The sequence below is a fragment of the Amaranthus tricolor genome, chromosome 2, assembly GCF_026212465.1.
Source record: "Amaranthus tricolor cultivar Red isolate AtriRed21 chromosome 2, ASM2621246v1, whole genome shotgun sequence".
Taxonomy (NCBI): Eukaryota; Viridiplantae; Streptophyta; class Magnoliopsida; order Caryophyllales; family Amaranthaceae; genus Amaranthus; species Amaranthus tricolor.
In genome coordinates, this window is record NC_080048.1 from 40142957 (window position 1) to 40155363 (window position 12407).

General features: G+C 30.0%; 2 protein-coding genes across 2 annotated transcripts; both read right to left on the reverse strand.

Annotated features, from left to right (window-relative positions):
* Positions 1 to 394: 394 nt before the first annotated feature.
* Positions 395 to 2958, reverse strand: LOC130806059 (tRNA-specific adenosine deaminase TAD2-like). The gene is made up of 2 exons (XM_057670970.1): positions 2789 to 2958; positions 395 to 1440 (listed from the first exon to the last, which is right to left on the reverse strand). The coding sequence occupies exon 2, from the start codon at positions 1324 to 1326 to the stop codon at positions 769 to 771; it is 558 nt and encodes a 185-aa protein (XP_057526953.1). The 5' UTR covers positions 1327 to 1440; positions 2789 to 2958; the 3' UTR covers positions 395 to 768.
* Positions 2959 to 5520: 2562 nt separating this feature from the next.
* Positions 5521 to 10045, reverse strand: LOC130806061 (fasciclin-like arabinogalactan protein 2). Its single transcript, XM_057670972.1, has 3 exons — positions 9388 to 10045; positions 8243 to 8568; positions 5521 to 6429 (listed from the first exon to the last, which is right to left on the reverse strand). The coding sequence occupies exons 1-3, from the start codon at positions 9698 to 9700 to the stop codon at positions 5863 to 5865; spliced, it is 1206 nt and encodes a 401-aa protein (XP_057526955.1). The 5' UTR covers positions 9701 to 10045; the 3' UTR covers positions 5521 to 5862.
* Between the last annotated feature and the right edge of the window lie 2362 nt (positions 10046 to 12407).

Here is a 12407-nt window from a genome sequence, read left to right on the forward strand (position 1 = left end):
ATTAATCAATTCAATAATTTATTCATATATATAAAGCATGAGGCATTAATATGATGATTAATTGATTATACGTATATCCCATTAAGAATGTCAAAATTTTGTTGTCAACATCAGATCTTGAGGTCCAAATAATAACATATAATCCAAATGACACAAAAAATATCACAATAAGATTTTTTATAGATAGAAAGTATTGTTTATTGGATGCGTTATACATTTACAGAACATCTACGTAAAAATCACTTAGTTATGGTATGTCAGCCATCCAACGTTTAAAATTTCTTGTGTTGTTAAGATCGCAATTAAAAGCTGATCCTGGGCAATAGCAAACAAATCATGAAACTTTGCAAGGAAGACAAAAGACATTAGCTATCAAGAATCAATCACAAACAAGTATACAATCTCTTTGTAATTACTAACAAGAGTAAGGTTGTGTGTATCCGAGACCAAGCCTATACTCCAATTAGATGGGACCCATTGGGGTAATAAAATGTAGTATTTATGCACATAGAATTTCTATAATCAAAGTATCTCGGCATATGACATACAATATGTATAGATATACTTCATACTCATAAAGATCACCATTGTATCAAATCTACCATACTTTTACTTACTATACTTATACTTCGATCAATACTTTTACTTCGATCAAATACTTCGATCAAATCTACCATACTTTTACCTCGATCAATACTTCATACTAATGCACCCAAACCTCCATTTACAAATAAACGACACGAGAATAGGAACGACATTGAAGAGACATCAAGGTTGAACCACGGCCCTATGAGGGTTGGGTGCATTAGGATTCCCACGTTCATAAAACGTTTGGAAAAGAGAAACTGCTTCCGATGCCATGATTCCTCCGGTGCATTTGAAGCCTTTTACATCGGCAAGGTTAGAGTGCTCAGAAATGACCGAATGAAGGGAAAGAATCGAACCACATCCACCAAACTTATCATTAGGACAACCATAGTAAACTTCCTTTACTCCTATAAAAGATAAAGCAGCTGCACACATTATGCAAGGCTCACAAGTAACATACAGGACACACTCGGAAAACCGCTTAGCAATATCTACTTGAGAAAGTCCATCTCGTTGCCACTGCTGTAGAATACTGTCAATAGCTACCATTTCAGCATGTCGTGTGGCATTCCGTGTCTCATTTGTACGATTACTCCCAGATGCAATGACCTTCTCGTTCTTGACAATAACACAACCTACTGGTACCTCTAGTCTCTCCAAAGCAAGATTCGCTTCTTGTATCGCAAGCTTCATAAATGAACAATGATATAAAGAATCTCCCGAATCAACCAAATCCATCACGAATTACACCAAATCAAGACCTCCGATGAGCAAATTTCAAAAACCACTCCAAAAGTTATGTTATCACACTTACAATTCTTTTCACAAAAATGGGAAGAATAACTTCCGTCTCTGCATTGCAAAGAGAACACATGAGGTTATGAGAAAGTACTACAAATGTTCGGATTTGGGGGAAACGACAACATATCAAGGGAAGTAAAATACTCATTCCGTCCAAGATTGGTTATCAATAAACCATCTACGCCTAACAACAAATTACAATAATCACAAATTCTTGTATGAGACGGTTTCACCGTGAGACATGCCTCATACTTGAATTAAATAACCCAACAATAGAAACTTTTAGCTTGTGGGCTTCTTGTTTTAAGATCGTTTCACCGTGAGACGGTCTCATACAAGACGGGCTGTACAATAATTCTCTGATTTTCGTTCCCCCGTTCTCCTCCGATCTATAGGCTACTCCGCACCCCTCTAACAAACCTAAAACTCTTAACAAACTCTAACGAAACTAACAAAGTTATTTACATTTTTAGTTTCTGTTACAACTTACAACATTATTTATCTCTCATTTTACTAAACTGCACTAATCCACTTGTATAGACTCTAGGGAAGGCGTAATGCCAGAAATAAACATGTGACAAAGACTTAAGTGTTGAAGGAGCATTTTATGCATAGCACCGATTGCCTACACTAACGGGTTACAGCATTAAGCAAACACAAATTGTTGTATGAGACGGTCTCACCACAAGAGCGCCTCATAGATGGGTCAAATAGCTCATCTCATACATATTATGAGAATATAGGCTTTTTATTTGACTCGTCTCACTAAGAGATGGTCTCTCACAAGTGTAGCTCTTAAGCAAACAAAGCATTTCTAAAGTTCAAAGCTTACTTGTCCAGGGCTCCAAGCTAATATACATTTAAGATGAATCAAAAATCCATAAACAAAAGGAAATTAGGAAGAAGAATGCAGCATAAAAGTTGGATCTTTACAACAAACAAAAAGGAATGGCCCAATTAACAATGCAAATCATTAATCAATGTCTTGCTTATTATACAATTAACAATACAAATTGCTCAATTTAGGGGCATAGAAAATGTCATTAATCATACCATAATGCTCAAGTTCAAAAACCCATAAGCAAAAGGTAATTAGGGAGAAGATTGTAGCATAAAAGTTGGATATTTTCAACAAATAAAAATGAATGACCCTATTAAAATTGCAAATCATTAATCAAATGTCTTGCTTATTATACAATTAAGAATATAAAATTACTCAATTAGGGCACAAACGAAAATATTAATTTTGTTAGTTTCGTTAGAGTTCGTTAAGAGTCTTAGGTTTGTTAGAACAAACGAAAATCAATATAAAATCAATCGAAATAGAAATCAAGAACTGTAAAAAAAATGAAAATCAAAACATAAAAAAAACGAAATAAAGACAAGAAGGTTAACATACCTTACGAAGAAGAGGATGAATGGCTGAGAAATAAGGGAGATGTAAGGGAAGATGAGAGTTTGAGAATTGAGAGTGATGATTGAAAAAATGAAACCCTAAGAAAGGTTGAAGAAAAGGGTGCTCAAATGGGATGGGAGGAGTGATCAGTGATCAGTCTGATTAGGCCATCCTTACTCATGACCAAAAAAAAAAAAAAAAGGTCATCAAATTATTTCACAATTTTTTTCAATCTTAAAATTTCATTTTTCAACCTAATTTTATTAACAATGACCTCTTTTAAAAGGTCATCATCCTCTCTTTTTTACTTTTTTTCTACCCCACCATAATTTCTCTCCCTTAATTTATCTAACATTTATCTTTATTTTTTTATAATAATATTTTCATGTACAAAGATAATATAATTTTTTATTTGATTAAAATACATCTACTATTTTATAATTAAAAAAAATTATTCTTTTAATAAAAATAATATTTTTTAATAAATATAAATATAATTTTTAAATAATATTTTTTAATAATTACGAACAAAATATGTAAAAATAAAATTATGTCAAAAAATATTAATATGGGTCTCATTTTATAGATCTCGAAAAAATATGACCGTTGGTATAATTATTTTTTTTTTTTAAATTATATAAATACGAAAATAGCCGTTAAAGGCAAAAAAACGAGTATATTTTTGCACACAATCACATGTAGCCACCTGGCCTGCTGATTGACGCGCGTCAGAGGCATGCAAGGGTCAGATTTGCAACGACCAATCAGGAGCCAACACGTGGCAAAAAATTTTTAAAAAAAATGGGACGACCGTTCACTAGAACGGATCGGCCCAAGACCTATTTACCCAATCTTTTCCTTAACCAACCTAATATTAGATTACCATTATTAGGGTTTTCCTTATAGTTTGGTCATGTGACCTCTACAAAGGTCATGAATAATGGTGCTCTTACAGATTCACTGAAAACCCTTAAAAAGAAATAACTAAAAATATTAACTATTAAGCGATAATTAACGGGTACCGGATCAATTTTAAATAGGTCCATGACCCGACCCGGTTAAGGTGAGTCAGATACCCGACCCAAGGTTTTAAATTTTTTTTTTAACCTGCCATTTATAAAGCGGGTCAACGGATCATTATATCAGATCGGACGGATTGAGTACTTTTAAACACCCCTATTCATATATATACTTGGCTTCTTGATTGGGTAAATATGGTAGCTTTTGTTTTATTACACATGCTAAAGAACCTTTTTACAAAGAGTAGTGAAGTTATACTCGTTAAAAGCAAATCTATTCAATATTAGGAGTACTAAACTTGCAATTTGATCACCTCAATTATATTCCCTCTATACCATCAAATTCCTTTTATAGGGAAAATAAAAAAAAATAGGTAAAAAATAAGTAGATGATAAATGGATAAGGTGACATAGTAAGTTAAATGTATAGACAAAATTTAAAGAAAAAATAAGTGGTGAAAAATAAAACGAGACAAAATTGATAGGATAAAAAATAAAAAAGATAAATTTAATGAAACTGAGAAAATAACTAGTTTTATGAGTATTTAACTTAAAATAAAAACTTAGCAAAGTCAATATGGTACATTGATATTAACATAAATTAATGAAGCAAAAATTTATTAGTAAGAGAATTTTTATAGTTTTTAAACCATAGTTTTAGTCTTAGCATATATAAATATGTTTCATAAAAATTACAAAAAAAATATATATTAAATCCTATATAAGACAAATCTAATAAGATAATTAATTATAAGTATATTTTAACTTTTATGTATTTTTAAAAATTTCCTCCTAAGTAATATTTTTCTATCTTTAATGAGTGGTATTGCTTTTGTTCTTAGAAAAATGGCAATATTACTATATTAAGAATGTTGTTCCACCTACTTTCTCCACCTTTAATTATTTCTCCTCCCACCACCCATGTTTTATTCTCTCTCTATTCTAATATGATTCATATTTTCTTGTTGTCTAACTTTCTCAATAGTTCATGTGCACAAAAATAATCCTATCTAACTAGAAATTCAAGAAAGTTAATTATAATTGTTGCTTTGTGTAAAGAGATATTTATTCCGTTTTATATTAGGTGTAACATTAGAAAAAATATCACTATTTATTTATAACTTTTAATTTGTAATTAATTTTTAATCTATAAGTTCAAACATATTCAAGTGAGATCTTGTTTGATTCGTCGCATTGCAAAGATTATTAATATCAAATTTTAATGATTTTTTATCATACATAATTAGAGATATTAATAATTAAATTAGTCATTAGATTGCGTGAAAAAACAAATATTGCAGGTAAATTGGAACAAAGGAAATAATAAGCAAATATACAAAACATTATAGAAGTATATAGTATATTTATTACTTAAGAGTCCATAAACCGAGTCAACTATAATTTAGGTGTCTAGTTAAAGTTCATGATTTTTTATCATATTATCAGTATCAAGTCCTTGACAAAAGAGTCAGTTTACACCCTATTCTAACTTGTTAGTATGAGTATGACAACTTTCTTTCACGTTGATTTTTGATATTATGTCAACCCACCAACAGATCATTATATAATGTAATATCCCTATAGGGATGATACATATTATTATCGTATCTAGTGTATTCCGGTCATTAAAAATTATAATCAGAGTTTAGAAAGGGAAGAAAATTGATAATTCATATCTAAATTGTTTTACCTTTTAAAAATTATTTTCTATAATTTCCACATAAATTATTACCCTTTATTGAGTAAAAAAAAGTATCTATTCAATATTCATACAACACTCCAACAAAAAAAAATCAATATCATACATTATTATAAAAAAATAATTCAAAAATCATAACCTTCATGTGAAGTGTGGACCAATTATTAATGTTCACACACAAAAATAAAAAAAAAATCAAAAAATAAATAAAAAATAAATAAAAATTCCCACCATCTCATCATGTGACAATAATCCAATCAATATTTGTCGGTGATCACACCAAAACAAGAATGTACAGCTAATACCCACTGATTTATATCTCCATCACATCACACCGTTGATTTTTTATGAGATTTAATCTACAACACCGCCAGCATACAATAACACAATACAACCCCAAATCCTAATAGTCCTCCACCGTTGATTTTCCCTGCCGCATTTTTCTTTTTCTTTTTATGTTCAGCTGTATCATCAGCTACATCATCATCGTAATCAGAAGCCGGTCCATCGGCTTCAGGGCTTGGCGCGTCCGCATCAGGAGCCGAAGCCGGCTCATCATCGGCTTCAGCTGACGGCTTAAACAGTTCTGGCGGCTGTAAAAATTTGTCTAGCTTGAAAGCTGAAAATGGATCTTGGTCAACTAACGTTCCCGTTATTTCTGCCGTTACGACTTTTGTTTTTATCGTGACGGTTTCGCCGTCATTTTGGACGGTAAATTCGTATTTCTTCTTAGAACCTTCGGTTGCTAATGTGTTTATGATTCCGTTATTGGATTTGAGTGAACCTAATGAGTTGTAAATGGCAACGGCGTGATATAAGATTAACGACGTCTTGTTAGCGTCTGTTAATTTTTTGAATTTTGGCATAAATGCTTTGACGGCGCCGTCACTTGGGCAAAACACCGTTAACCCACTTTCTGTATTTTCCTGGAAAGAAATCAATAATAATTTAGTCAATGTTAATAATAATTTGATTATATGGGCCATTTGGTTAGGAATATTAAATGGTGGTAATGGAAATGATTTATAATATAAAATTTCTTTAAAAGTTTCATATCATTCCCATGGTAACGAAACTTTGATCACAAGAAAGTTTTTTTTATTTATATCAAATGAAATAAAACTCGATTCTCTAATATTCAACATTTTAATACTTCCTTTGTCGTTCTTTTCAACTTGCTATACAATATTCAAAAAAACCCTTGTTTCAATTACATAGTGTAGCAAACCCTAAGCAAAATAGACATTTGCCTAAAACTCAGAGATTAGAGTCGACTTAACACTTCATTTCATCAATGTTGTCATATATGACGTAAAACTCGACCACATTATAAACTAGCAACTAATACCAAATTAATTAATCACCTACTTTGCTTGTTTGGTTCATACTCCCTCCTATTCACCTTATGAGTCTCATTTGATCTTTCACGGATTTTAAGGAGAGTCAAAAGTGGGACCCTATGGGTGGGAAAAAGAGTGATTTTATGGGTTTTTTAATGTAAGGGAGGAAAATTAGTATGAGTAATGGAAGATATAATTGAAAATAAGATAAAGTTACTAAGGGCATAAAAGTCAAAAATCCATACCAAAAATAGAAATGAGACAATTAAAGTGACTTGACCATAAAAGGAAATGAGACACATAAGCTGAATAGGAGGGAGTATTATATTACACGTATAAAAGAGTAGATCCCACGTAATTTTTTTTGACAAAAACTGACATTTATTATTTAATTTATTATGCTACATTAAATACTCTAATTTATTTATTACAAAAAATCAGACCTATTAATTATTTAGATTTGGTTACAAACTTTTAGGTAGTACTAGTGTATTATAATATACTCTTTCATCTTTCTCAATATTGATACCTTGTGTTTTGTATTATTATGAGTTTGCCTGATATATCCCAAAAAAAAAAACTTATATTTGTGTTATATTTGTGTCATATAATTTCAAGAAAAAATAATGTAAAATAAATAAAATAAATTAAAATAGAAAATAATGGTAAATAAGCAAGAGGGATATTGTATTTGTTGGGAAAATGGAGTTTTGTCTTGGAGCAAGTAAGTGTGTACCAACTTTTCCAAAATGGTCTAAAGTTTGATTCTCACTATTCTTTTTAAGCCTCGTCTTCCCTAAGTCTAGCCCATATTGAAAATATATATATATATATATATATATATATATATATATATATATATATATATATATATATATATATATATATATATATATATATATATATATATTCACTAATTTCTAAATGAAACGGTCTCACGGTGAGACCATTTTTATTGGGCTGGCTCAATATATATTTTTTGTCTTAAAATGATTGCTTATAACGTTAAAGTGATCACTTATAATTTTAATATAATTATTTTTTATTGTCTTAAAATGATTACTTATAAATTTTAAACGATTACTTATGATTTTAAAATAATCAATTGAAGAAATAGGCTATTATATGGACCTGTCTTATGGTGAGACGGTCTCATATAAGACGAGCTATATATATATATATTATATACAATTTTTTTTTTATGATTATTAATTCACATTTTCACTCCTAATACCATTTAAGTTAACTTTTGTAATATCCAATCGACCCGTTACTTTGGTCCACTTTTTTTTCTTATTGCCTCACTAACACCAATTTAACGATTATTTTTATATGAAAGCAAATTCAATAAAACAGACACAAATATAAGAGAGTTATAAAAAAGAAAATTAAAACTTACTTGGTAAGTTTTATCAGCACCAGTAGAAACAAGCAAGTGAGAAAATTCTTTGCAACCTCTATCAGCTAAGACAGACGTAACATTAATTTTAGTAGGTTCAGCCGTTGGAGCTTCAGCAGTTTCAGAATCAAGTACATGACTTATTTGAATCACTGATATTTTGTATGGCATTTCTAATACTGATTTTACAAAGTACGAATTTAAATCACCCGAATCAACTGGCCCGAAACCGACTTTACCCTTGTGTAAGTCTGTTATGTTCACATATCCTGAGTTCCCATCTGCATCTCCTGATGATTGGAACAATGAGGCTGTCACTGTTGTACCTGTAATGTGTATGTGTATACTTAACATTAGTATCGGGATTCTAATTTGACAAACAGATAATAGTTAGTAGCTGATTACAGTCGCTGATTTGACTAGACCAACTGTTAATTTTAAACTTGTATTTATGAGCGGTTAACAGCTTATTCATAATAATAAATTGTTTTAACCAGTTAATTTACCAATTACTATAGCATTGGATGCTTAGACCACCCTATCTTCTATTTGTATCAAAATAATTTAAAATTATTCAATAAGTTATTTTGTCGAACATTCAATTATTATACACACTCTCTTAGTCCCTTATAATTGGGGCTCATGTGGATGATTAGATCTTTTAATCAATATTTTATTGTAAATAAAGTTGGTAATCTAGGTTTAGGTCCTGCTAGGCCCACATGAAGATCCGCCCTTATACATAAAGAATTGAATGAGTTTCGAACTAGATCTCAAGTCTCAGCTTAAAACTTAAATTCATGATGTGGATTTAAAAAATATTTCTATATTAAATAGAGAAAATTGACAATATAGATAACTTTTTAATAATGTAACATTTGCCCTTATTTCTTTGTAAAGAATCTAACCTTTGTCTCCTGGCGTTTGATATCATATCCTATTAATACTTATTATTAGTAATATGATATGTTATGTGCAAATGTATGAAAAATGTTAAATTATGAAAAAATGATCCAAAGATGAGATTATAAATATTCATGGTGAATAGATAAAATGTTGAATTATTAATGTTAATTTTTCATATTTAATATTGTATATAAAAAAAATTAAGAATGGTAAAAAGAAAAAAGCAGTAGAATACGTACCATCAGTGATCTGGTGGAGCTTCTTAGCACTATAGTAATCAGTAAGAACATGTAGTGAGAGAACATTACGTAGAGTGTAGAGAGAGAAACCTCTAGCAAGCAATGAAGACATTGCAGAGTTATCAAGGGCTAAAACTGTAATTGTATTCCGACGATTGATTTCATTTGCAAGATGGGTTTTTGTGAGGTATTCATTGAATTTAGAGAATTCGGGTCGTTTTTTAAGGATTCGGGTGATGTTAAAGGCGGTCGTGGCGGGTATAAGGAGGGAGATGAGGAGGAGTGAAGATATCAACACCGTTGAAACCCGCATTGTGAAAAGAATATGTGGGTGAGATGAAAAGACGGGTCGGAAATAAAAGTGGGGAGGTTAGAGCATGTGATGAGTGGGATAGAGTGTATATATATAGTGAGGTTATGGGGTAGTGATTGTGGTGTTTACTGACTGGTACAGGGTGTTTTCCAGATGATTGTTCTTGTGTGGGTACCACTTTTTTATATCGTCATCATACTCAATGTGCCCCGTTTATGGAAATTATGCTCAGGCTCTTAAAGGGAAAAAAGGCAATAACTTGTACCTATAAAGAAGAATGCGGTTAAAGAGTATTCTTTAGCTTTTGGCAAATGCTCAAATATTGAGATTCCTACAACGAAAAAGAGCAAATGGGTTGAATTTGTAAGCCTTCGTCTAACAACACAAGTTAAACCATTAATATTAAAAATAGTGGGTCCCACTTTGTTTAGTGAGGAGAAAATAATGATTTATTGAGTTATTTGGCTTGATGTATTCTTCGAATTAGCATGTTGCTTTTGGGTGGGAGTTCTTTACAAAAAATAATAAAAGTTCTTGGTGGGGTATTGGTTTAGGAACCGACAATTGTTTTGCTAAATATATTTGATATAGGTTTGTAAATTTTTGGTTGATTATTAATTCAAATTATAAATTTGAAATTTAAAATTTTGAGAACTAAAAAATAATGATGGTCAAAAGTGATTTAAGTCTTAAAGTTAAAAGTACGTAAAGAATTATTAGGTATATTTAACGTAACAGTTTAAGTATAGTAGACTAATAGTCAATGTTTTAGTGAGCCTAAAATGTTACTTTTGAAAAATATCATTATTCGATAAATTAGCAATATATAAAATGTGTAGTGGTGCATATAATTGTTTTTATTAACATTGTAATTTGTAACATTTTAAAATCAAAGTAACTTAAAAAAGTTTCTCAATATTTTTTGCACACTACTTAAACCTTGTTATATTATATCTGCTATTTCATCTATTTCATAATACATGTTACACTTGAATATTTATGTCATAAAATAACTTATAAATTATCGTATTTACATATACTCTACTACATTTCTAATTGACACCTCATTAATTCTTACATGCTACAATACTATTGTGGTGTAATGACATTCCAACTGAGTGTATATATTTCTAATACATGTGGTGTTATGACACTTTAACCAATCATATTTATTAATAATATTCGAAAAATGGTTTATTAGTCATCATCTAATTGTGATGACAATTATTCCCATGTAGTAGGTTTGAAAATTGCTTCGTAGCTAGGAAATTTTCATATATTTCCATTTTCTAACACAATGTTTTTCTTTATATTATTGGAAGATATACTATAAATTTTAAAAAAATCTATTAACATGAAAATAACATTAATTTTATAGTAGATATATGTTGATTTCGTATTTTAAGAATACTTTTTAACTATAAGAAATCGTATTTAGATGAAAAAATAATATCAACTAATAAAAGTTTTTACTCTAAACAAATTTATTATTTTTTTTCAAAACAAAAAAAAAATAAATTTAATTCTTGCGTAATTTCTTTATTTATGTTAAAATCACGTATTTTTTAATAGGGTTATATATGGCCCTTAAAAGTAAATGATTAAAAGAAAAAAACATGTGAGTAATAAAATTATATATGAATAAGATATAAATTTATGAAGGAGATAAAGATATAATAATAATTTGTATCAAACAATATAAATATAGCAATACAAACATATTATTAAAAATTAAAATTAAAATATACTATAATTAACAAATAAGACGGAAAGATATAAATTGTCGGTCACGAAGAAAAGCTTGAACACACTGCTGTTTAGTGTTTTAGTGCGGTAGTTGTTGGCGATTCCATATCTTTTTAGCTATAATTTTTTTGTTATAAAAATAAAAAATTGCTTATTAATATTTATTGAATAATATAAGTCTAATAAATGAGTAATTATTATAACAAATTAAATAAATTGATAATAATGGACTGTGATATTAAGTTGAATCACAGACGTATGAGATGATGATGGGGTATCATAGATGATTGAAGTTGTTCATCTTAGAAGAGCATCATCATCATCATGATCATCCTATTTAAGTATTTAGTATATTCAGCTCATAAAAAAACTATAGACAGGGTCTTGGAAGGGAAGGACGGCGACAACTTATATCCATAAAGAAAAGCGCGGTTAAAGGAGTTCCTCCGCTCGAGGAAGATAAAGAAACGTAACTATACAGAAAAGATAAATTAAAAGCCTATAAATAAAATAAATAAGTAGAACCAACTATAAACTAAAAAAAAACAAAAAATTAATAATAAAAGAAACGAGAGAAGAAAGATGACAAGAACACCAAAAGTTAATCTAAGAGGCATCAGTAGTCTAAAAAACATGGACGCTTCCAACTATGTATATCCCTAATCAGGTCCTCATAGAGGTTTAACTCATGTAAGTCAACTTTTATTTGCTCATCTCAAGTTCTCCTGGGTCTTCCTCGACTTTTCTTACTCTCTACTATAATACATTCTACTCTCCTCACAGGGGCGGCGAAAGTCTTTCTCTGTACATGTCTAAACCACCTCAATCTATTTTTGCGTATTTTTCCAGAAATAGGGGCTACCTCTAGTTTATTCCTAAACTCTTGATTCCTAATACGATCCATCAATCTGTGCTAGGGAATGTGTGCTAGGGATGGTCATGGGTTCAGGACCCTGTTGGA